This window comes from Entelurus aequoreus, linkage group LG01 (genome assembly GCF_033978785.1).
Source record: "Entelurus aequoreus isolate RoL-2023_Sb linkage group LG01, RoL_Eaeq_v1.1, whole genome shotgun sequence".
NCBI classification, from domain to species: Eukaryota; Metazoa; Chordata; class Actinopteri; order Syngnathiformes; family Syngnathidae; genus Entelurus; species Entelurus aequoreus.
This window is the reverse complement of record NC_084731.1, coordinates 32349633-32374917: the sequence shown is the minus strand read 5'-3', so window position 1 is coordinate 32374917 and position 25285 is coordinate 32349633. Positions and strand designations below refer to the sequence as shown.

The following is a 25285-nucleotide window of genomic DNA, read 5'->3' as shown; positions in this document are numbered from 1 at the left end:
ATATATATGTATATATATATATATATTTACACGCAAGTGTTTAATTAATATATGTAATAATAAATAATGTAACTATTTTTTTAAATAATTATTTTCAATTTAAATATATACAGTATTTCTTTCAAGAAAATATTCATGTCATATATTATCTGTGTATCTTACATATGCTACATTTTTTCTAAATGTGTTAATTAAAATTAAATTAAACCAGGTCGAGAGCCGAGTGCTTTGTTAGGAAGCAAACACACACACTCACACACACATACACACTTCTAAAAGGTATAAAGGGGTCAAAAGTCAATGAAAGCAAAAGTGGAGAAGTCAGGCCTCAGTCGCGTCCTCCTCCTGTGATCTGCAGCAGGAAGCTGAAGAGGTAGATGATGTCCAGGTAGATGCTGAGCGTGGCGAAGACGTACTCTTCGGGACTGATGGCGTAGCGTTTGTTCCCCAGCAGCATCTGAGTGTCGAAGGCCAGGAACTTGAGAAGACAGACGGATGGTTTAACAGGATGTCCACAAACAAAGTTCCTATTTAGCGTTTACCTCCACCTTGGACTTATTGCTACGGTCAAGTGGGAGCAATAAAGAAATCTACGTTGTGTGCACATGGTCGCCACCTAGAGGACTGGAGTGTTTTGAAAAATCCAATTCTGCGTCCAAGTAGGTGTTCAGCACTAGTCCACAGGGTGTGTGCTTTAAATATGCAGAATGTCAGTGACTAAGGAAGTCCGAGGTGGAGCTTTGTGCTTTGAAACCAGCCAATCAGGTTGTTGTCATTCTCACCAGCGTGAAGAGGATGGCTCCTAAAACGGCATAAATGGCGTGCAACCAAGGAACCTGTGGGACCACGTGGTACAGAAGCGCAGTTCAGAAAGAAGCTGTAGGCGGTAACTCCTACGAGACGGGAGCGTCTGAACACTCGCTTTTGGACGTGTGCTGGAAAGGAGGAACTCACGTATCCGAAGGGGACGACGATGGACAGCATGATGGCGCACAGCAACATGACCACGCACAGTGAGAACAGGACGCCCTGACAGGATGTGACGTCAACCTGGAAACGGCGGGAAAGGCTCCATTATTAAAGTGTATAATAACAATCATGTTGTATGGCTTATATACAATACAATGCCAATATTGGAGCCTTTAGTAGTGGCTGATACCGATATCAATCTGATGCGATATTATTATTATATTGAGAGCACCCAGCATGGACGAGTAGAACAGACAAGTCATTGTTTTGTCTGCTCGCGGAAAACAAACATCCTAATCTACGATTTGACTCCCTCGAATGGCCTTGACGCTGTGAAAACAGGACCAGGCTGTTCTGAAAAACACCCCCGAGGACACCTCAATGATGGACGCTTTTGACCTCCCTCGCTCCTCAACGACACCTGGAGTCGAACTTTTGCAGATCGGCCTCAGTCTATAAAAAACATTACATCATCACACCCAAGACAATTGGGCACACACCCCCCTCCCCCACCCCACGCCTTCACCACCGCTTGTTTCCCCTCGGGGTGATGGTCGGATAGCAGCGCTTCATAGCAGCGTTCGACTTCCGGGGCCCCAACTCCCCGCCCCCTCTGTTGCGAGTTTGTCGTGATTAAATGTAACGTGTTTATGTGTGCATTGCATGGAGGTTTATTCCCACTCTAGACTAGGCCCCCTTAGGAGCTCAGTCTAGATTGTATTTTTTTAACTCATCTTTTTCCCCAGCGTTTTACCTTTTTCCCACCTTTTACGGGGCGCCTTGTGGCGACCCATCAGCGTTCCTGTTCTGTAACCCTGTACACTGTTTGTTTGTCTAATCTTGAACGGGTTTGTGCTGAAAACAAAGTTTTGTTGTAGTTGTGCAATGACAATAAAGACCTATCTATCTATATCTATCTATCTATTAGCACGTTCATCATTTCGTAGTGAGGAATGTTAAAAAATGCTTAGTCAAGTGAAATGAGTCCAACTGAGAACGATGGTAAGCATGAAAAACATTAACCTATTTATTATTAACCCTGTCCAATGGACTTATCCTGTCCTCAAGTTAAAGTGGAGTGGTAATTGTGTTTTGGCGACACCTAGTGGCCACGATAAATCATGAAGCGAAGCTCATGACGCAGTAAGCTGAATGATGCGGACACGTTTGTTACTGGATACTTTCTACCACGCCTCTGCCTTGGAGACTGTGTGTGTGTGTGTAAGTAATTTATTGTCATGGCCAGGGCGCAGTAATGCGCCCCTCATCTTTGCGCTCTGCTTGCCGCGCCTCGGGACGCGCCCACGGCCGTGTCACGCCCACATGCCGGCAACGCTGTGGGCGATCAGCAATCAGCGCACCTGGACCTGATGAGCAGGAGCTGTATAAATGACCAGTGGACCCAAGGATCCATGCAGGAACTTAGTTTACCCTTGGTGTACCTTCCTTCCTAAATCTTACCAGTTGTTCCCCTCCGTGGTTTTGGACTGCCTTCCTCGATCCTCGCTCTGGACACGGACTCTGACGCCTCTTTCTGCCCCACGGACCTCACGCGGATCACGGACCCCTTTTGCCTAGCCCCCTTTGGATTTGTATGCTTCCTCATCCAACATCACGGTAATACACAACAGCTAACTACACACATAGTCTAACACCACTCACTCTTGGATATTGTCTCACACTCCATTTCCGTAGTTATTATTATTATTGTTTGATTATTATATATTTGGTAATATGTATAATAAAATACATAGAGCTATACCGTGTCTTTGCCGTCAACTCCCTCGGCAATACATATCATTTATATTTGTTTATATTGTGTTGTTTTAGACCAGCGGTGTCAAACTCATTTTCATTGAGGGCCACATCGCAGTAATGGTTGCTTTCGAAGGGCCGCTTTTTTAAAATTAATTTACATTATGCATGCGGGTAATAACCTGTGATTAATCATGATTAATCGAAATGCATATGCATTTGATTATTAGATTTTTTTTATATATGTATATCTTGCTTTAAAATCATAAATAAAGGTGAAAAGCAGATATTTAACTATTTGTTTTTATCTCACAAAAATAGTTTTGCAATACAGTATATAATAATATAATTGGCATGATCAGATAATATTAAAGTTTAAAATATGCATTTTTTTTCTGTCAAAATTGAAAGAATGAAAGCATTTAGTAAAACAAATAAATAAATAAATAAATTATTTTATCGAAACCCTTTTTTACAGGCTTTCACGGGCCACGTAAAATGATGTGGCGGGCCAGAACCGGCCCCCGGGCCTTGAGTTTGACACCTGTGTTTTAGACTGCTTTATTGTTCAATTAAGAACACTTATCGCGTATGTCTCGCTTGTGTGCTATTGTGTGCTTAGCTGCTGTGTAGCTGCTAGCTCCTAGTAGCCTATAGCCTACCATGTTTACCTTTTACAATACAAGAAAAGTCCAACCATGTGTGCTTATTGGAGGACATTTAAGTCATAACTGCTTGTGTCGTAATACGCCGATACTTGTTTGTTTTGCTGATATCAGAGTGATATCAATATCAGATGGGGACACCCCATTTATATGATGCACTGTATGTTAGCAGTGCCAAATGTGTGACAATGTCAATTGAGCACGGTCTATTACAGACAGTTACTCCATTTTTGGTGCCATGTGGTGTCTGCTCGTTAGCTAAGTTGTTTCTGCTTCTTCTCACTTTGCTCTGGAAGCTGAAGACGGTGACGGAGAAACACACGATGGCCGTGATTCCCAAACACAGCACCACAGACTTGGTGTTGTAAAAGCTGGAGGAAAGGAGAAGTTTAGCTGTGTATTTATTCTGTGTGGAAGTAGACACCAGTGTGGACTCACCTGGACACAAAGCCCATCATGAAGGCCATGCTCAGAGTCTGCGTGAGGAGGAAAGAGTTGAACCAAAAGTTGATGATGATGGTTACAGAAAAAGAAACAACACACATTGTGACTTAACGCATACTCACAAAGACAACTAACAAAATGATGTTCCAAGGAACTTGTCTCCTGTTGAAGGTGGGGGAAAAAACTTGGGTCACGGCTCCGTTAATCCAACATCCAATATTACTATTTTAATGTCATCACTAAATTTTATTAGGAAAATTGTACCGTGTTAATCCGATTTTTATTAGAAATATTTCATCTTACCCATTTAAATAGACAGCTACTTAGAAATATAGAATTTTTTTTTTTCATTTCAATCATATTTTTTAATTGAATATATTTTATATTAATCAATTAATACTTTACCATTTTAATTACATGTTTTATCAGGAATATTTTGTCATAAGAATCTGCTTTTTTATTATTTATTTGTTAGTCAATTTGATGTTTAATAAAAACAAAACAAAATGTCATTTTAATTAGATGTTTTATTACAAATATTTAATCATTTAATTTGATTTAAATGTTTGTATATTTAATATTGATTTATTCGGGGTTTTTTGGAATACTTTATCATGTTAATTTGATATAATCAAAATATGTTGTCATGTTATTTTTTGTATTTATGCAGGTTAACTATATTTAGGAATATTTTGTTAAAGATTTGACTTTAAATATTTTATCATGTTAATATTCTTTAATGTTAGTCAGATGTTTATTGTGAATATTTTACCACTTAAATTTGAGGTTGTATGAATATTTTATCATGTTGTTTAAAAGATTTATTTGAAATGTTCCATCATTTAATCACATTTTTATTTTGGAAAATTTTATGTTGGTTTGATCTTTTACTCTGAATATTTGATCATGTCAATTTGATATTTTAATCAAATGATTTTGTCACCTTCTTTTTGTTTTAGCAGGTTACTTATTTTATGTTTTATTAGAAATTGAATTCAATATGTTATGTTAATCAGACCTTCATGGTGAATATTTTAACTATCCTTTGATGTTTTATTTCATCATGTTAATTAGCAGTTGGATTATATTTAATAATTTAATTAGATTTTTATTTTCGAATATTTTACGTTGATTTGATGTTTTATATTTTTTTAGTAAATATTGCCGTTTAAGAAATTTAATAATTTGATGTTTTATTAGTAAAATTTTGTAGATTTAGTTTTAAATATGTTATCACTCGAATTTGATGGTTTTTTTATAAATATGTATTCGTGTTAATTACTTGTTTTATTAGTATTATCGGTAATCCTTTAATCAGATTATTAATAAGAATATACTGGAGTTAGTGTGATGTTTAATTATAAATATTGTATTGTGTATTTGACAATGTATTATGAATCTGGTATAATAATTGGATGATACAGGAAACATTATTTATGTTATTTAAAAGTGTATTTAAAATAGTTATATTGTTTTGAGAAAAAAATGTTCTGAACATCAATTAGATATTTCATTGTAAATATTGTTTAATGTTATAATGTATAAGTGATATTTTATCATGTTAATTTGATGTCTTATTAGAAAACATTTTGTTAGCTATTTTATTATAATATAAATATTTTGTTTAATTAATTAATTGTACTTTATTTTTATCTTAATTAGGTTTTTTTTTTTTCTAAATATTAGATTTTGTTAATTTGAGGTTTTATCATAAAATGTTATATTGATGTAATGATTCAAACTCATTAGCAGTACCTGAGGTCTCCACAGCAGGACAAAGCGATGTAAGTGGCGAAGAAGGTGAGACTGTGAAGCAAAGTGTAAAGAAATGAGCATCAAATGGAACATTTTAGTCCACATCTTTGCTGTAGTGTGAGATGAGACACAACAAAGTGATCCACTCACTAGGATGCCATGTACAGGCTGGGGTTGGTCTGAATGAAGAAGCGTGCAGGTGCACTGCAAAGACAAATGGAGATTAACATGACAGAACTAATGTGCCTGTCATTGTTATCTTTACAAAGGTAGAAGACTTGACACTGTATCATTACCTCATGTTGTGAGTATGTGGGGAAGTTAGAGCTTACCAAAATGTGAAGAGAGCGACAATCGCCACGGTCACAAACAGCTGCACCATGAGAATGGCATAGACCTGCAGAAAACAGGCAACATGTTTTGATAATCATAGTTTCAGTCAGGTACGGAGGAGCCAGATGTTATAATATCATGTCAAGTCATCATTAAATGGCCCTGATATGTCAAAAGGCATTAATAAATCATGTTCGTTTCCAATACCTTTATAACTGATAACGGTAGTTCAGCCGGGATATGCTCATTTCAAAATTTGATTTACAGCCCCAAAATATTATTGTTTTCATTTCGATGTCCCGCCCTCCACCGTTTGACCAATTAGAAAGTCCGTGAGTGTGTCACATCCAGGTTGCCAGTTACGCACCGCCACCTTTGTCGGGCTACTGCCACTGGTAAAGTTACTAAACATGTCAGACCTTACAAAATCTGAAAGGCATCGTTATGATTCTCAACTTAATCATGACAAAGCCAGGAACAAAACGAGGATTTGTATCGGGGATGCCTTTGAAAGATGGAGACGACTGAAGGCGGAAAATATTTTTTCATATGACACCAAACTTGCTAATTTCCTCCTTGATAGGTAAGTCAGGCATTTACGTTTTCTTATTACTTGTAATAAATGGAAATGGACATTTTGTATTATTGTCCAATACAGTCTATGGTCTTGTCTAACAAAGCTAGTATCAGGGATGTCCGATAATGGCTTTTTTGCCCATATCCGATATTCCGATATTGTCCAACTCTTAATTACCAATACCGATATCAACCGATACCGATATATACAGTCGTGGAATTAACACATTATCATGCCTAATTTGGACAAACAGGTATGGTGAAGATAAGGTCCTTTTTTAAAAAAAAATTATTAAATAAAATAAGATTAATAAATTAAAAACATTTTCTTGAATAAAAAAGAAAGTAAAACAATATAAAAACAGTTACATAGAAACAAGTAATTAATGAAAATGAGTAAAATTAACTGTTAAAGGTTAGTACTATTAGTGGACCAGCAGCACGCACAATCATGTGTGCTTACGGACTGTATCCCTTGCAGACTGTATTGATACATATTGATGTATAATGTAGGAACCAGAATATTAATAACAGAAAGAAACAACCCTTTTGTGCGAATGAGTGTGAATGAGTGTAAATGGGGGAGGGAGGTTTTTTGGGTTGGTGCACTAATTGTAAATGTATCTTGTGTTTTTTATGTTGATTTAATTTAAAACAAACAAACAAACAAAAAAAAACGATACCGATAATAAAAAAAACGATACCGATAATTTCCGATATTACATTTTAAAGCATTTATCGGCCGATAATATCGGCAGGCCGATATTATCGGACATCTCTAGCTAGTATGTTTGTGAACTAATGTTTTTTTGTTGTTGTTTTTTTTTTGTTTTTTGTGCAACGAATGTTTAGCATGCTAGCCCGGTCAATGACACATCGACCTATAGGCTAACGGGGGAAATATATGCCCGTTAGCCTGTATGTCGATGTGTCATCCATCTGACAGGGCAAAATATATTTTCGACAAATAAAACCTACGTGGATATGGGTAGTGTCAGTGCCTATTTCGTTCTCGATATGCTGATACGCTGAGGAAATGGGTTCCAACATTAGCACGGCTGTCATCATGGCAATGTGAAACGTATTGAGACAGCCAGATCACATGATAAAATAATTCCTCATTCATGTTTGCATATTGTGGACTACATGTACCAAGTTATATGGCAATCTGACACGTTTGAAACAGTAGCCTATAGGCATACCTTGGTAAAATGTCTCCTCTTTAGTTTTGGCTAAGCATGCCTTACTTATTTTCACCAATATAACCATTGCTAGTGTTGGTTGTAGTTTGTTTTAGTCTTTGTTTTCTGATAGTACTGACAATAACTACATGATTGGCCATTTGTTGTGATATTATACTTCTTCCTGAAAATAGCCTAATTTCTGTGTAAAATGTGTTGGTTAGAGATTTGTTATTGACAAAACACTTGTCTATTCAGCTATAATGGTCCCAGCACCTCAACCCCTAGTAAGAGGTAGTGGAAGTTTGAAGTTCCTTGGAATAGCCCAGTCGATCGAGCTGAATTCTGCTGTGTATCTGGCAACCTCAGTCAGGGAGAGGGGGAGGGGACTACAGAATTTTGACCGTGATTGCAGTACCATTTCTGGCCACATTATTACATATGGCACCTTTTAAAGTGAAAGTCAGGATGTGGAACTACCTCTGGTTATAGTCAGGCATCTACCCGGAAAACAAGTACAGTACAACCCAGGTTTTTGCTGGCGATAGTACCAAGGAGAAGCCAGAGCTTGAAATATATTCTGTAATCTCTTCCCAGTTATTACCAGATGAATCGCATGAAAAGTATGTGTCGTACCTTCCTGATGAAGGTCCGCCTGATGGTCTGGTCATCCCAGGAAAACTGCGCCTGCATCTCCTCGTAGCCTAAATAAAGCAGAGGCCGATAGTTGGGATGTTCTCATGCGAGACAAAACACTTGGATGTTGATGACGGAGGTTTGTGCAAGGTTTTACCTGCAGTCGCTTCCTGATAAGATGGCGGCTCATTCTGAATGTTGACCTGCTGACATGAAAGAAGTGCTGACACTGTCTGAAAATGCGTGTTATATTTTTTCAAAAATGAATGCAAATAGCATCCGATCGTAATGTAAGTGTTCAGAACTCACGTTTTCATTTCACTGATAAGTTCATATTGAGCAAAATGAGGCTGCCTGGAAGAGTAACCGCAGCATAGGCGTGACCCGTGGGGTCAGCAACCCGTGGCTCTAGAGCCGCATTCTTTAGCGCCGCCCTAGTGGCTCTCTGGAGCTTTTTCAAAAATGTATGAAAATGACTACGATGGCAGGAAAAAATATATTTTTTGTTTTAATATGGTTTCTTTAAGAGGACAAACATGACACAAACCTTCCTAATTGTTAGAAATGCCACTGTTTATATAAAACATGCTTCACTGATGAGACTATTTGGCAAGCACCGTTTTGTCCTACTAATTTCAGCGATCCTTGAACTCACCGTAGTTTGTTTACATGTACAACTTTCTCCGACGCTGCCACAGAAAGACATGTTTTATGCCACTCTTTCTTTGTCTCATTTTGTCCACCAAACATTTAATGCTGTGCGTGAATGCACAAAGGTGAGCTTTGTTAATTTTATTGATTTGCTGGAGTGCTAATCAGGCATATTTGGTCAATCCATGACCGCAAGCTAATCAATGCTAACATGCTATTTGGGCTAGCTGTATGTACATATTGCATCATTATGCCTCGTTAGTAGGTACACTACCGTTCAAAAGTTTGGGGTCACATTGAAATGTCCTTATTTTTGAAGGAAAAGCACTGTACTTTTCAATGAAGATAACTTTAAACTAGTCTTAACTTTAAAGAAATACACTCTATACATTGCTAATGTGGTAAATGACTATTCTAGCTGCAAATGTCTGGTTTTTGGTGCAATATCTACATAGGTGTATAGAGGCCCATTTCCAGCAACTATCACTCCAGTGTTCTAATGGTGCAATGTGTTTGCTCATTGGCTCAGAAGGCTAATTGATGATTAGAAAACCCTTGTGCAATCATGTTCACACATCTGAAAACAGTTTAGCTCGTTACAGAAGTTACAAAACTGACCTTCCTTTGAGCAGATTGACTTTCTGGAGCATCACATTTGTGGGGTCAATTAAACGCTCAAAATGGCCAGAAAAAGAGAACTTTCATCTGAAACTTGACAGTCTATTCTTGTTCTTAGAAATGAAGGCTATTCCACAAAATTGTTTGGGTGACCCCAAACTTTTGAACGGTAGTGTATATTTGACCTCATTTAATTTCCTTTACTTACAGTATGTCCTCTGTGTATTTATTTTATATTTGCATGTCTCCTGACACATTATCTGTATGTAATATTGGCTGCATTTCTCATAGTTGTTTGTGTGCCATGTTGTTCCAGACCACAGCAAACGTTACCCAGCTTGCAAAGACTGTAATAAATACATTAGATGAAGACAGTCTGCCGTTTCCTTTAACTTGGACACACACACACAGACAGTCATTTCCAGGAGTTATCCCATCCTGTGAGAAAACTCCATTTTACTAATGTTTTCCAATGTTGCAAAAATGTGTAGAATAAAAATTAAAATACAACATTTCTGTCAGCCTTTGATAGTAGGCTAATATAGCTAATACAGACACTTACATTATGTGTTGCCTTCATTATAACACTTATGTAAGGCTTTTAATTTTTTTTGTATTTTTGGTCAAATGTAGCTCTTTCAACATTTTGGGTTGCCGACCCCTGGCGTAACCCAACGTCCCTATTTTAGAGCGCTAAGGAGACCGAAACAACAGTGCCTCTGCTGGTGGCAGTCAAGTAATGCATTCTTCTTTGCCTACACCGCTTCGAGGTAAATCAGCAACAAATCGCACACAATTGACAACATTAGTGAAAACACAACGTATCACATTATAGTTTGTGTTTGGTCTATTTAGCCTTTTGGGATAAACAACGCTTATTTACAAGTGAGCAAGATTTCGTATCGTCAATTAATATCATGAATTCGAATTATGAACTGAAGATTTTTGACTAGAGATGTGTCGATCGACCGGTCAACAATCAGTATCGGACAATTTTTGTGAAAAAACGATGTGATTGTTATTGCGGATTGAAGCCTTCTAATGCTGATCACAAACACCTGTGCCGTTTGGCTGACACTGTTTATTATGACTGACAAACGGCTATCAGCTGTCTCCATACACAGTGTGAAGCCGCTCCATCCATCCATCCATTTTCTACCGCTTGTCCCTTTTGGGGTCGCGTGGGGTGCTGGAAACTATCTCAGCTACAATCGGGCGGAAGCTCCCCTATGCAAATAACACTCACCTCTATTATGGCGAATAAACTGCGTTTCTTAGTATTTTAAGTGTTATTATCAAGTAGGGGTGCTCAAAAATGAATTCATATCCAAATCGCAATTTTTTTAATTGATCGATTCTAAATTGATTTATAATATTCAAGAATCGACATGCACCTGGGGGGATAGGTTAAATTGGCCCTAGTGTGTGAATGTTGTCTGTCTATCTGTGTTGGCCCTGTGATGAGTCAGAAAAGTCAGAAAATACTTTTTTGTTCATGTTTTTCCTATTAAATTCAGTTCACAAAAAAAAGATAACATGACTTGTCCAGGGTGTACCACGCCTTCCGCCCGAATGCAGCTGAAATAGGCTCCAGCACCCCCGCGACCCCGAAAGGGACAAGCAGTAGAAAATATATGGATGGAAGAATCGATTTTTAAAAAAATACAAATATATATTTTACATTTGACAACCAAACAATTACACAAGCCGACTCGGTAAAGAATCTGGTTATTATTTTCGACCCAACTCTCTCGTTTGAGTCACACATTAAGAGTGTTACTAAAACGGCCTTCTTTCATCTCCGTAATATCGCTAAAATTCGTTCCATTTTGTCCACTCGCGAGGCTGAGATCATTATCCATGCGTTCGTTACGTCTCGTCTCGATTACTGTAACGTATTATTTTCGGGTCTCCCTATGTCTAGCATTAAAAGATTACAGTTGGTACAAAATGCGGCTGCTAGACTTTTGACAAGAACAAGAAAGTTTGATCATATTACGCCTATACTGGCTCACCTGCACTGGCTTCCTGTGCACTTAAGATGTGACTTTAAGGTTTTACTACTTACGTATAAAATACTACACGGTCAAGCTCCTGCCTATCTTGCCGATTGTATTGTACCATATGTCCCGGCAAGAAATCTGCGTTCAAAGAACTCCGGCTTATTAGTGATTCCCAGAGCCCAAAAAAAGTCTGCGGGCTATAGAGCGTTTTCTGTTCGGGCTCCAGTACTCTGGAATGCCCTCCCGGTAAAAGTTAGAGATGCTACCTCAGTAGAAGCATTTAAGTCCCATCTTAAAACTCATTTGTATACTCTAGCCTTTAAATAGACCCCCCTTTTTTAGACCAGTTGATCTGCTGTTTTCTTTTCTCCTTTGCCCCCTCGCTGGGTTATTCCGGTTCCGGTGACCATGGATGAGATGCTGGCTGTCCAGAGTTGGGACCCGGGGTGGACCGCTCGCCTGTGCATCGGTTGGGGACGTCTCTGCGCTACTGACCTGTCTCCGCTCGAGATGGTCTCCTGCTGGCCCCACTATGGACTGGACTCTCACTGTTATGTGGATCCACTAGGGACTGTACTTAGAGGGGGGGTTACCCACATATGCGGTCCTCTCCAAGGTTTCTCATAGTCATTCACATCGACGTCCCTTGTGTGGGCTCTGTGCCAAGGATGTCGTTGTGGCTTGTGCAGCCCTTTGAGACTTTTGTGATTTAGGGCTATATAAATAAACATTGATTGATTGATTGATTGATTGATTAGAACAACTTATTTTGCACATTTTTCTAAAGAATCATTTTTTAGATTGAAAACATCAAACAATTATTATTATTAATACTGTTGATTATATACATTTTTGCTTTTCCTTTTTTTATTATTGTATTTGTATGTCTTCTTAATTGCTGTGTAAAAGTATTGTAAAAATGGGATTGGGTCGGAGTTGCTCGATTTTATTTTATTAGATTGATTAACATTCTGTGATTTTTGTAGATTAAATTAATTGTACTTTTTCAAAAATATGTTTTTTAGGTCAACACTGTCCACGGTCCAACGCCAGCAGCCAAGAGGAGCTTTTGTAACCTGCGACCTGTTTAGAAGAAGGTTTTATGATGATTTATATTACAAATAATATATTACAAGAATTGTGTAGTATCGACAATTAATTCTGACTCGAATTGTCACCTCAAAAATTGAAGTTAAGTTGAATTGTGAGGAGCCCAAAGATTCCCACCGCTGTTATCACTGGAGGATGAGCCCAAACATGTTACACACAGAGAGCAAGCCAGGCTAAAATAACAACTAAACTAGCTTTAAACAACACCAATAAATAAGTGCCTAGTAATCTTTAAGAAGTGTAGATAGAATCATGTTACAGCAGAAGGTAAGCAGCAAATAACATGAAATTAACAAATAGATTAATAAGAGTTAGAGCAGTGCTTCTTAACCTTGTTGGAGGTACCGAACCCCACCAGTTTCATATGCACATTCACCGAACCCTTCTTTAGTGAAAAATAAAATGTTTTGTTTTTTTCAAATTCAAGACAAAGTTATATGTTTTTGGTAACACTTTAGTATGGGGAACATATTCTAAGTAACAAAGACTTGATTTAGAGTTATTTGGTTAGGGTTAGGGTTAGGGCCAGGGTTAGAGGGTTAGGCTTATAATAAAGCCATGCCGAATAAGGCATTAATAAGTACTTAATAAAGACTAGTTAAGAGCCAATATGTTACTAATTTGCATGTTAATAAGCAACTAATTAATGGTGAATATGTTCCCCATACTAAAGTGTTACCATGTTTTTTTACTGGTGCACAAAATGAACCGTGCATGAACATCACCTTGTTCAAAGAACAAAACCAACACAGTGCATAAACTCACAACAAATTACACACCTGCAAATCAGTCTGACTTCTGCTGTTGCCGTATCTGTAATACGCCGATAGGGAGAAGTTTTTATTTACACGATGAGTCGGGTGTGTCTTGACCTCCGCCGAACCCCTGAGCCCGACTCACCAAACCCCTAGGGTTCGATCGAACCCAGGTTAAGAACCACTGAGTTAGAGAGAAGATAATATATAACAACTGTTGGTGTGTCAGCATTGTCACGTGAAATTACACCACACGTAAGAAAAGGGCCGATCCACGCATAAACTGGTGGTGTTGATACCAAGGTAGAGTACTATGTTTACACTGCAGGCCAAAGTGGCTCAAATCGGATTTTTTTAAATCTGTTTTTTTCCCGCTGACTGTTTACAATGCAAGTAAAATGTGATCTCATCAGACTTAAATGTAAACACATACAGGCCCTAATGTTGAGTTGAGTTGACTTTGTGTTTATTTGGAACATGCATGCATACAACATGACACACAACAATATCCAGTTTCTCTAGTCAACATGTTCGAAAAGGAGTAGGAAGAAGCAGAGCTTATTTAATCCTACCCCTTTTCTTATACATAGCAGTTCCTACAAATTTTGTTCACTTCCTGTTCTCAATTTATTCACAATATACTCCATAAGTAATAACATTAAAAATAAATAAATAATTAGTGAAGTAAGTTATATTTCATATGGTAAGATAAATAAGATTATCTAGAAAATGAATGGATGGATGAAATAAATTCACAATGTTTATCAAAACCCAAAACTAGTGAAGTTGGCACGTTGTGTAAATCGTAAATAAAAACAGAATACAATGATTTGCAAATCCCTTTCAATTTATATTCAATTAAATAGACTGCAATCCGGATGGTTTTTTTCCTCTTTGGTCCGGACAACACGACGTCCACAGTTTCCAAAAACAATTTGTAATGTGGACACTTCAGACCATAGAACACTTTTCCACTTTGCATCAGTCCATCTTAGATGAGCTCAGGCCCAGCGAAGCTGGCAGCGTTTCTGGGTGTTGCTGATAAATGGCTTTCGCTTTGCATAGCAGAGTTTTAACTTGCACTTACAGATGTAGCGACAAACGGTAGCTACTGACAGTGGTTTTTTGATGTGTTCCTGAGCCCATGTGGTGATATCCTTTACACACTGATGTCGCTTGTTGATGCAGTACAGCCTGAGGGATCGAAGGTCACGGGCTTAGCTGCTTACGTGCAGTGATTTCTCCAGATTCTCTGAACCTTTTGATGATATTACGGACCGCAAATGGTGAAATCCCTAAATTCCTTGCAATAGCTCGTTGAGAAATGTTGTTTTTAAACTGTTCGACAATTTGCTCATGCATTTGTTCACAAAGTGGTGACCCTCGCCCCATCCTTGTTTGTGAATGAGTGAGCATTTCATGGAAGCTACTTTTATACCCAATCATGGCACCCACCTGTTCCCAATTAGCCTGTTCACCTGTGGGATGTTCCAAATAAGTGTTTGATGAGCATTCCTCAAATTTCTCAGTCTTTTTTGCCACTTGTGCCAGCTTTTTTGAAACATGTTGCAGGCATCAAATTCCAAATGAGCTAATATTTGCCAAAAATAACAGTTTTCAAGTTCGAACGTTAAATATCATGTCTTAGCAGTCTATTCAATTGAATATAAGTTGAAAAGGATTTGCAAATCATTGCATTCTGATTTAATTTACAATTTACACAACGTGACAATTTCACTGGTTTTGGGGTTTGTACTTTGTAAACACTTTAAGTTTGAAGAGTTTCTTGAGGTGGATTATATTAGTACATTTATTGATTTCTTTGCTTAATCCATTCCATAATTTAATTCCACATACTGAAGGTCTTAATTGTTGTACGTGCGTACAAATGTTTTAAATCACATTTTTCTCTAAGACTATATTTCTCCTCTTTTGTTGAGAAGAATTGTTGTACATTCTTGGGTAGCAGGTTGTAGTTTGCTTTGTGCATAATTTTAGTTGTTTGCAAATTCACTATATCGTGGAATTTCAGTATTTTCGATTCAATGTGGCCCAAATGTGGCTTCGACGTCAATTGCATGCGCAGCTCGATAAAGTGAAATCAAAGGAAGTTGACCAGATTCCGCAAATGAACAAGAGAGTCGCTACTACAAGTACAAAATTAAATAAAAGTCGCCACACCTTAAAAATTAGTGTTTTTCCACGTGAAAATAAACAAAAGTAATATAATGTATGAAGTGAATTATATTTATATAGCGCTTTTCTCTAGTGACTCAAAGCGCTTTACATAGTGAAACCCAATATCTAAGTTACATTTAAACCAGTGTGGGTGACACTGGGAGCATGTGGGTAAAGTGTCTTGCCCAAGGACACAACGGCAGTGACTAGGATGGCGGAAGCGGGGATCGAACCTGGAACCCTCAAGTTGCTGGCACGGCCACCTTACCAACCGAGCTATACCGCCCCAAATAGATATATATAGTGTATTATATTTGGGAGGGTTGTAATCTCTTTATAGCTGTTAAGTAGAGGAGACACAGACATCAGCGTGGATCTACCTGAGCTTTATTTTTAACTCACTTACGTAAACAATTTATGCAATGTACCTAACATGTAAACAAACACGCTGCAGCGTCAACGCCAGTCCTTCAACAATCGCTATTTCTTCTGAATTAAAATATACATTCGTATATTACATCTAGCCTGTTATTCCTGCACTATTGACAAGTGATGCACCGAAAATTGGAAGACTTTGCTCACCGAAACCGAATGTTGTGATGAAATCAGGGGCGCCGCTAGGGATTTTCGGCCCCATGAAAAGAATCTTTACAGGGCCCCCTGTATTATAATTTCATCATCATTAGGGGCCTCTCTGGGCCCCCCTCCATCATGGGCCCCTAGAATCCGTCTCCTTTACCCCCCCTTTTCGGCGCCCCTGGATGAAATATCCACCTGCGCTGGCAGGTCGCTTCTTTTCCCCGCGCGCACGAGTGACGTAGCTCACCCACCGCTGACCAAAAATTCGCATTCGGGTCGCATAGGCGTTTAGAGTGAAGTCACATTTGAAAAGGATTACCTCAGGATGTGGCCTGAATCTGATGCAAAAAGGTCAGATTTGAAGCACTTTGGACTGTTCGGACTGGCAGAAAAAAATCTGATCTGTGTCACTTGAGGCCAAAAAAAAACAGATTTGGAGTGCAGTGTAAACGGGCCTAAGATCAATACAACAGTCAGGTGATTATGTTTATTTATTATGTTTTTGTTATTGTTTACAAACTTTTAAATCAAATGATTTAAAAGCGTAGTATATTGTATTTTTGCTTTTGTTTAGTTATTGTGTAGTATTGACATTGTTTTGATTAAACAATTGTATGTAATTAAATAGGATAAGAAACTTGTTGAAATATTGTGTTGATCTTGTTAAGCTGTCAATATCACTCGTGGATGATCGGAATCCGCAGCATAAAAACCTGATCAGAACTTCCCTACTTGTGACATATGTTGAAAGTTGGACCTCAGCTCATTTAACAATATGGTGTACGATAATGTAAAGCAGGCTTCGCTACACGTCTTAGCCTGCCAGATACCTGTCAGCCAGCAACAGACACAGGAGCTGTATCTTTACTTGTTTAGTTTTTCTTCTGGTTTTCATGACATCATAAAATTAAGAAAAAAAATATTTTTGTTCAATAAAAACCGGCAACTGAGTCCTTCAATCCGCAGACAGATTCCTACAGGTTGCATGTGGAGGATCTCCCTCTTTGAAAAGCCAGCAAGGTAAATAATGGACATTAATGAAATACATGGATTAATATACACTAACAAAATATAGCATCAATCATTGATCTAAAATGGTAGGTTCAACATTAAAGCATACCTTTCCCTTTTTCATGGTTTCCCTTTGTGTTGGAGAAAAAAATAATTAAACTCTTGTTGACGCCAAAACGAGAGAAAAATCAGAATATGTCTTCTTCGCAAACTCTGTGACTTGTTGTTGCTCTGATTTTGTCTCCACTGTGAGGATTACGCCGCAGCTTTACGTCCCCTCCATGCCGTTAATCTCTCTCTAACCCTGATCCAAAGCTCGCCCTCTCCTCTTCTTAATGAGGTCGGTCCGGCGAAGTGCAGGTAGTCCAGGAAACTTGGAGAAGAGGCTTGAATGTACCATCCAGTGCTATCTATTTCTCTCTTTAGCCGCCATCCTGCTGCTATCCCCTTTCAATGACTTACATATATAAATTACGGCTTCAAATATACGTATAATATTATCATTTCATTAGTATATGTGTTTCTACTCACATTAAACATGTTAATGTGCTACATAGTCCAAACCGGATCTTTAGTTTTAGCCTGGCCAACCGGTGACATCATGCTTTGTGTAAGCGTCTGCTTTGGTAACAGCAGACTAATGAGATGGAAGTTAAGAACATTATGAAACGCTACGTTTAATAATCATATTTACCGTCAACCCTTTTTATTTTACATGTCACAGTAAAGCACACACAATACTTTTTACGAAGTATTCAAAAGGACTCCGATGATATATACTACTGTATCTCATTAACTTCAAGTCTCCTGTTATTCAGGATGTGCCAATGCGTCGGCCCCTGACGAATAATCCCAGCAGGCACAAGACATTGATACAACGTTGATTATACGTACATGTTGGTTACCACTGCCAGTTTAGTTAATATAATAACCTCCATTTTGGCAAATAAACTACTTTTCTTTGTATCTTATCGTTATCTATTTGCATTATCACTGGAGGACGGGGCTAAGCATGTTTCACACAGTAAGAGCAAACCAAGAGCAGAAATGCTAATCGCTAAGCTAGCTTGAAACAGCACAAGAAGTAAGTGCAAGAACTCTCAATTTTTATTTTCATGCTTACAAATTCAAGAAGTAACTCCCTTTTGAGGGCAAAAACCAAAGGTTGAGTAGCGCATTGGTTGTCAAACGTTTTCCCACCAAGAATCACCTCAGAAAAAAACTTGGCTCGCCAACTAACACCATAATGACCAACATTAAAATACAGTAGCGTAGTAGGCCTAGATCATACTTGCCAACCCTCCTGGATTTTCCGGGAGACTCCCGAAATTCAGCGCCTCTCCCGAAAACCTCCCGGGACAAATTTTCTCCCGAAAATCTCCCAATTTTAAGGCGGAGCTGGAGGCCACGCCCCCTCCAGCTCCATGCGGACCTGAGTGAGGACAGCCTGTTTTCACGTCCGCTTTCCCACTATATAAACAGCGTGCCTGCCCAATCACGTTATAAAACGTGAAAAAAAGACAATATAACATACATCCATAAATGTGGATGCATGTGAAAAAGTGCAATATATTTATCTGTACAGTAACCTATTTATTTATTTATATATGCACCTTATTGCTTTTTTTTATCCTGCACTACCATGAGCTTAGGTAACGAAATGTAATTCTTATCTGTACTGTAAAGTTCAAATTTGAATGACAATAAAAAGGAAGTCTAAGTCTATAACATCTACGGCTGGATGGCTTTCAGCAGTACAGGACCTCCCCGTGAACTCTGAAGCGTCATGTGCTATCTGCACCACAAGGTGGCGTCAATGGGCATACAAGGTGACGTCAGACTGTTGCGCTAACTTGTAGTTGATCCATACTTGCCAACCCTCCCGTTTTTAGCGGGAGACTCCCGGTATTCAGCGCCTCTCCCGATAACCTCCCGGCAGAAATTTTCTCCCGACAAACTCCCGGTATTCAGCCGGAGCTGGAGGCCACGCCCCCTCCAGCTCAATGCAGACCTGAGTGGGGACAGCCTGTTCTCACGTCCGCTTTTCCACAATATAAACAGCTTGCCTGCCCAATGACGTCATAACATCTACGGCTTTTAGAGAGTAGAGTGCACAACTGCGCACACAACAAGGAGACGAAGCAGAAGAACGAGGAAGTTACAGACATGGCGACGCCGTCGACGAGCAAGATGAAGAAATACGCTATATATATATATATATATATATATATATATATATATATATATATATATATATATATATAAATATATATATATATATATATATATATATATATATATATATATATATATACATATATATATATATATATATATATATATATATATATATATATATATATATATATATATATATATGTATATATATATATATATATATATATATATATATATATATATATATATATATATATATATATATATATATATATATATATATATATATATGAAATACTTCACTTGGTGAATTCTAGCTGTAAATATACTCCTCCGCTCTTAACCACACCCCCGCCCCCAACCACGCCCCCCACCTCCCGAAAACGGAGGTCTCAAGGTTGGCAAGTATGGGGCCTAGGTATTCATTAAAAACTAGGCAGAGGTTTTATTTAACAAGTATATTTACTATTTTGGCCACTGTAACATTACACACAGTTTAACCAGTAACACTGTGTTTACATATAGGAAAATAAAACACTGTACTTTAATCAAGTGATTCTTTAGAGTACCACTAGATGGAGCCCGAGTACCACTAGTGGTACATGTACCACTGTTTGAGTAGTAGATAGCTGGAGTAGTAGATAGTAGTTTTTACTTTTGTTTAGTTTTTGTGTACTATTGACTCCATTGTGATCAAATAATTGTATGAACTAACAATGAACTAGTTTAAATATTGTGTTGATATTGTTACGTTGTTAATAGCACTCACCTTGAATATATTGAAAAATGTACAGTAAATACATGAGATCTGTATCGGTATTGGTATCGGCCAATCTCACTAATGGAAGATCGGTAAAGGAATCGGCAGCATAAAACCTTGATCGGAACATATCTCTTATGCAAAAGTGACTGATTTATTAATATTATTAGAGATGTCCGATAATATCGGACTGCCGATATTATCGGCCGATAAATGCTTTAAAATGTGATATCGGAAATTATCGGTATCGGTTTCAAAAAGTAAAATGTATTACTTTTTAAAACACCCCTGTACGGAGTAGTACACGGACGTAGGGAGAAGTACAGAGCAGTTGTGTCTCCCAGTCATACTTGCCAACCCTCCCGATTTTCCCGGAGACTCACGAATTTCAGTGCCCCTCCCGAAAATCTCCCGGGGCAACCATTCTCCCGAATTTCTCCCGATTTCCACCCAGACAACAATATTGGGGGCGTGCCTTAAAGGCACTGCCTTTGCGTGCCGGCCCAATCACATAATATCTACGGCTTTTCACACACACAAGTGAATGCAAGGCATACTTGGTCAACAGTCATACAGGTCACACTGAGGGTGGCCGTATAAACAACTTTAACACTGTTACAAATATACGCCACACTGTGAACCCATACCAAACAAGAATGACAAACACATTTCGGGAGAACATCCGCACCGTAACACAACATAAACACAACAGAACAAATACCCAGAAACCCTTGCAGCACTAAATCTTCTAGGACGCTACAATACACCCCGCCACCCCCAACCCTGCCCACCTCAACCTCCTCATGCTCTCTCAGGGAGAGCATGTCCCAAATTCCAAGCTGCTGTTTTGAGACATGTTAAAAAAAATAATGCACTTTGTAACTTCAATAATAAAAATGGCAGTGCCATGTTGGCATTTTTTTCCATAACTTGAGTTGATTTATTTTGTAAAACCTTGTTACATTGTTTAATGCATCCAGCGGGGCATCACAACAAAATTAGGCACAATAATGTGTTAATTCCACGACTGTATTTATCGGTATCGGTTGATATCGGAATCGGTAATTAAGAGTTGGACAATATCGGAATATCGGCAAAAACGCCATTATCGGACATCTCTAATAATTATTATTACTTGATGTTAGCACCAAATGTGAGAAAAATGTACCATCATCTACCTCACTCTTTTGCTCCATTTTCAATTTTAAGGTTGAAGCTTTTCATGACGCCAGGACGGAAAAACCCTACCACCCAACATATAACCCCAACCACTATGTAAAAAAAAAAAAAAATTAAATTAAATTTTAAAAAAGCAGGCTTTGCTACACGTCTTAAAATATAACCTGGCACTTCTCTCAGCTATTTTTCAGTCAGTTACAGATCTGGGAGCTGTAAGTTTGATTATTTTGTTTTCGCTTCAGGGAATGCGCTAACCTTGCATGATGTTGCTGCTAACGTTAGCAATGTAGCTATTTAGTTACACTTAAGAACGGGATTTGAAGTTATTACAGACTTTAGAAGTGTATATTCCACAACCAAAACAGAAGTATTTGATGTTAAGAGGTTCAAATCGTGTTTATTTACAAGCTAGCAAAATATCATATCTTCAAAGATAAGCTGGTTTGCCTACCTGTTGCGCGGGGGTCCGTGTCCGTCTGTTTGGCTTGTCTATGTGGAGTTTGCATGTTCTCCCCGTGACTGCGTGGGTTCTCTCCGGGTACTCCGGCTTCCTCCCACCGCCAAAAACATGCACCTGGGGATAGGTTGATTGGCAACACTAAATTGGCCCTAGTGTGTGAATGTGAGTGTGAATGTTGTCTGTCTATCTGTGTTGGCCCTGTGATGAGATGGCGACTTGTCCAGGGTGTACCCCGCCTTCCGCCCGAATGCAGCTGAGATAGGCTCCAGCACCCCTCGAGACCCCAAAAAGGGACAAGCAGTAGAAACTGGATGGATGGATGGATAGATGGACAGTAGCATCACAAACCCATCAAGGGACTCCTCCCAGTAGCTCCACCCACTCGGCAGATGACTTTATGAATTTCTTTATCAAGGAAATTGAACTCATTAGAAAGGAGATTAAAGACAACGCATCCCAGCTACAACTGGGTTCTAATAACACAGATACGACTGTATATACGACGGATACTGCCCTCCAAAATAGTCTCTCTCTTTTTGATGAAATAACATTAGAGGAATTGTTACGACGTGTAAATGGTGTCACCCACATATGCGGTCCTCTCCAGAGTATTAACTTGCACTTCCAGATGTAGCTACCAACTGTAGTAACTGACAGTGGTTTTCTGAAGTGTTCCTGACCCCATGTGGTGATATCCTATACACACTGATGTCGCTTTTTGATGCAGTACCGCCTGAGGGATCGAAGGTCCGTAATATCGCTTACTAGCAGTGATTGCTCCAGATTCTCTGAAACTTTTAATGATATTACGGACCGTAGATTGTGAAATCCCTAAATTCCTTGCAATAGCTCGTTGAGAAATGTTGTTCTTAAACTGTTGGACAATTTTCTCACGCATTTGTTCACAAAGTGGTGACCCTCGCCCCATCCTTGTTTGTGAATGACTGAGCATTTCATGGAAGCTGCTTTTTTACCCAATCATGGCACCCACCTGTTCCCAATTAGCCTGTTCACCTGTGGCAGGGGTGTCAAACTCAAATACAGAGTGGGCCAAAATTTAAAACTGCACAAAGCCAAGGTTGAACAAATTAACCTTTTGATAGGGACCCAAACAAGTTTTGCATTGAATATTGAACAAGCAAGGCTTATATATAGTGACATGCAAAATCGAGTTTCAAATAATTATAATAACAATTAAAAAATATCATGCATATGGCATATGCATATGGCATATCAAATACAATTTAAATAAAAATTGAATGCCTCTTATCTATTTGCAGCTTTCTGAGGTAAATATCAACATTAACTTTTTCCACAGGCTAATAAATTTGAAAATAAAATAACAATGAATCAACCAACCATTCAGGAATTTAAACTGCTCAGTTTGCAACACGCTGATCAAATCTGATGTGCCCAAGCCAGATACCTGGCATCTTTTCTTAAGTGCTAGTTCATTAATGTCAGGGCTCAGGCTTTGAGCTGAGGCAACCTTCATTATCGAACGAAGGTGTTCATCAGTCATTATATCTCTTAGTCCACCCACAGTCTTGGGGGGGTGCTCTAAGGCACTGCCTTTAACGTCCTCTACGAGCTGTCCTCACGTCTGCTTTTCATCCATTCTAACAACGTGCCGGCCCATTCACAAGATATGTGCAACGCATACTTGATCAACAGTGATACAGGTAACACTGAGGGTGCCGTATAAACAACTTTAACACTGTTAGAAATATGCGCCGCACTGTGAATCCACACCAAACAAGAATGACAAACACATTTCGGGAGAACATCTGCACCGTAACACAACATAAACACAACAGAACAAATACCTAGAATCCCATGCAGCCCTAACTCTTCCGGGCTGCAATACACACTCCCGCTACCACCAAACCCCCCCCTCCGTGGTTGAGGTGGGCGGGGTTATATTTATAGCTAGAATTCACTTAAAATCAAGTATTTCTTATATATATATATTTATATATATATATATACTATATATACATATATATATATATATATATATATATATATATATATATATATATATATATATATATATATATATATATATATATATATATATATATATATATATGTATATATAGTATATATATATATATAAATAAATTAAATACTTGACTTTCAGTGAATTCTAGCTATATATAAATATGTATTTTATTATATATATATATATATATATATATATATATATATATATATATATATATATATATATATATATATATATATAGGTATACATATACATAAAATAAATACTTGAATTTCAGTGTTCATTTATTTACACATATACACACATAACACTCCTCTCTACTTATTGTTGTATTTGAAAGTGCAATGCTTTGCAGCCAGTAGCACAGCCTTTGAAGGAGCATAGGTATGTGCAGTGTAATATTCTGGGTTGGAGTCAATAACCAGGCGAGGTGATGAAGTTACGTCTCTTTACTTCATACTTCAGAACCGACTCCCACACTTGCCGTCAGGGTGTGCAATACAACGTAAACCGTTGGCCAACCAAAAAGTAACCACAGCACACTATAGTGTTCTGTGGTTACTTTTTAAACCGTTGGCCAACCAAAAAGTAACTTTTTGGTTGGCCAACGGTTTACGTTGTATTGCGCACCCTGACGGCAAGTGTGGGATTCGGTTCTGAAGTATAAAGTAAAGAGCGGACGTGACGACAGGCTGTCCTCACTCAGGTCTGCACGGACCTGGAGGGGGCGTGCCTTAAGTACGGCTGGAAATTCGGGAGAAATTCGGGAGAAATTCGGGAGAATGGTTGTCCCGGGAGATTTTCGGGAGAGGCACTGAAATTCGTGAGTCTCCCGGAAAATTCGGGAGGGTTGGCAGGTATGCTCAAGGGCCAAGTGAAATTACACGGCGGGCCAAGTTGGACACCCATGACCTGTGGGATGTTCCAAATAAGTGTTTGATGAGCATTCCTCAACTTTCTCAGTCTTTTTTGCCACTTGTGCCAGATTTTTTGAAACATGTTGCAGGCATCAAATTCCAAATTAGCTAATATTTGCAAAAAAACTATGTTTTCCAGTTCGAACATTAAATATCTTGTCTTTGCAGTCTATCAAATTAAATATAGATTGAAAAAGATTTGCGAATCATTATATTTTATTTTTATTTACGATTTACACATTGTGCCAACTTCACTGGTTTTGGGGTTTGTAATTCAAGTTTTCATTACATGTATATATTGTTTGAAACAATAATAATATAGGTAATTATTATTATTATTATCATTGTTATTAATTATCAATAGTGCTATTTCTATTGGAATTGTTATGTTACAAAAAATTACAACTGTGTATGTATATCATGCTTATCTGTGATGTACACTGAAAGTAAAATACAGTAAAATTGCTCACCTTTCGGAAACATAATCTGTTTGTAGAGCATATTAGTGGTTGTCTGGTACGAAATTCAAGTTAGAGCAAAATAGTGGTTGAACCCGCCAGAAAA

At 38.2% G+C, this 25285-nt stretch overlaps 1 protein-coding gene across 4 annotated transcripts; it reads right to left on the bottom strand.

Annotated features, from left to right (window-relative positions):
• Positions 1–25285, bottom strand: faim2b (Fas apoptotic inhibitory molecule 2b). 4 transcript variants are annotated; one of them, XM_062048237.1, is made up of 12 exons: positions 25192–25285; positions 8472–8517; positions 8315–8382; positions 5921–5985; positions 5739–5792; positions 5589–5639; positions 3956–3995; positions 3828–3865; positions 3673–3760; positions 955–1050; positions 783–836; positions 1–478 (listed from the first exon to the last, which is right to left on the bottom strand). In XM_062048237.1, exons 3-12 carry the CDS (start codon positions 8369–8371, stop codon positions 329–331), a joined length of 693 nt encoding a protein of 230 aa, XP_061904221.1. In that variant the 5' UTR covers positions 8372–8382; positions 8472–8517; positions 25192–25285; the 3' UTR covers positions 1–328. The 4 variants fall into 4 exon arrangements, with proteins under 4 accessions (XP_061904221.1, XP_061904206.1, XP_061904213.1 ...); XM_062048222.1 differs by lacking the exon at positions 25192–25285 and adding an exon at positions 17329–17479 and having other exon boundaries at positions 8472–8520; XM_062048229.1 differs by lacking the exon at positions 25192–25285 and adding an exon at positions 17329–17478.

What these genes read in the sequence shown, in the direction of transcription:
- faim2b (XM_062048213.1), bottom strand. An exon ending in TTATCAGGAAGCGACTGCAG is followed by an intron (nt 8,383 to 8,471) that starts GTAAAACCTTGC and finishes TGCTTTATTTAG; the next exon opens with GCTACGAGGAGATGCAGGCG. An exon ending in TCATTTTGTTAGTTGTCTTT is followed by an intron (nt 3,866 to 3,955) that starts GTGAGTATGCGT and finishes CTCCTCACGCAG; the next exon opens with ACTCTGAGCATGGCCTTCAT.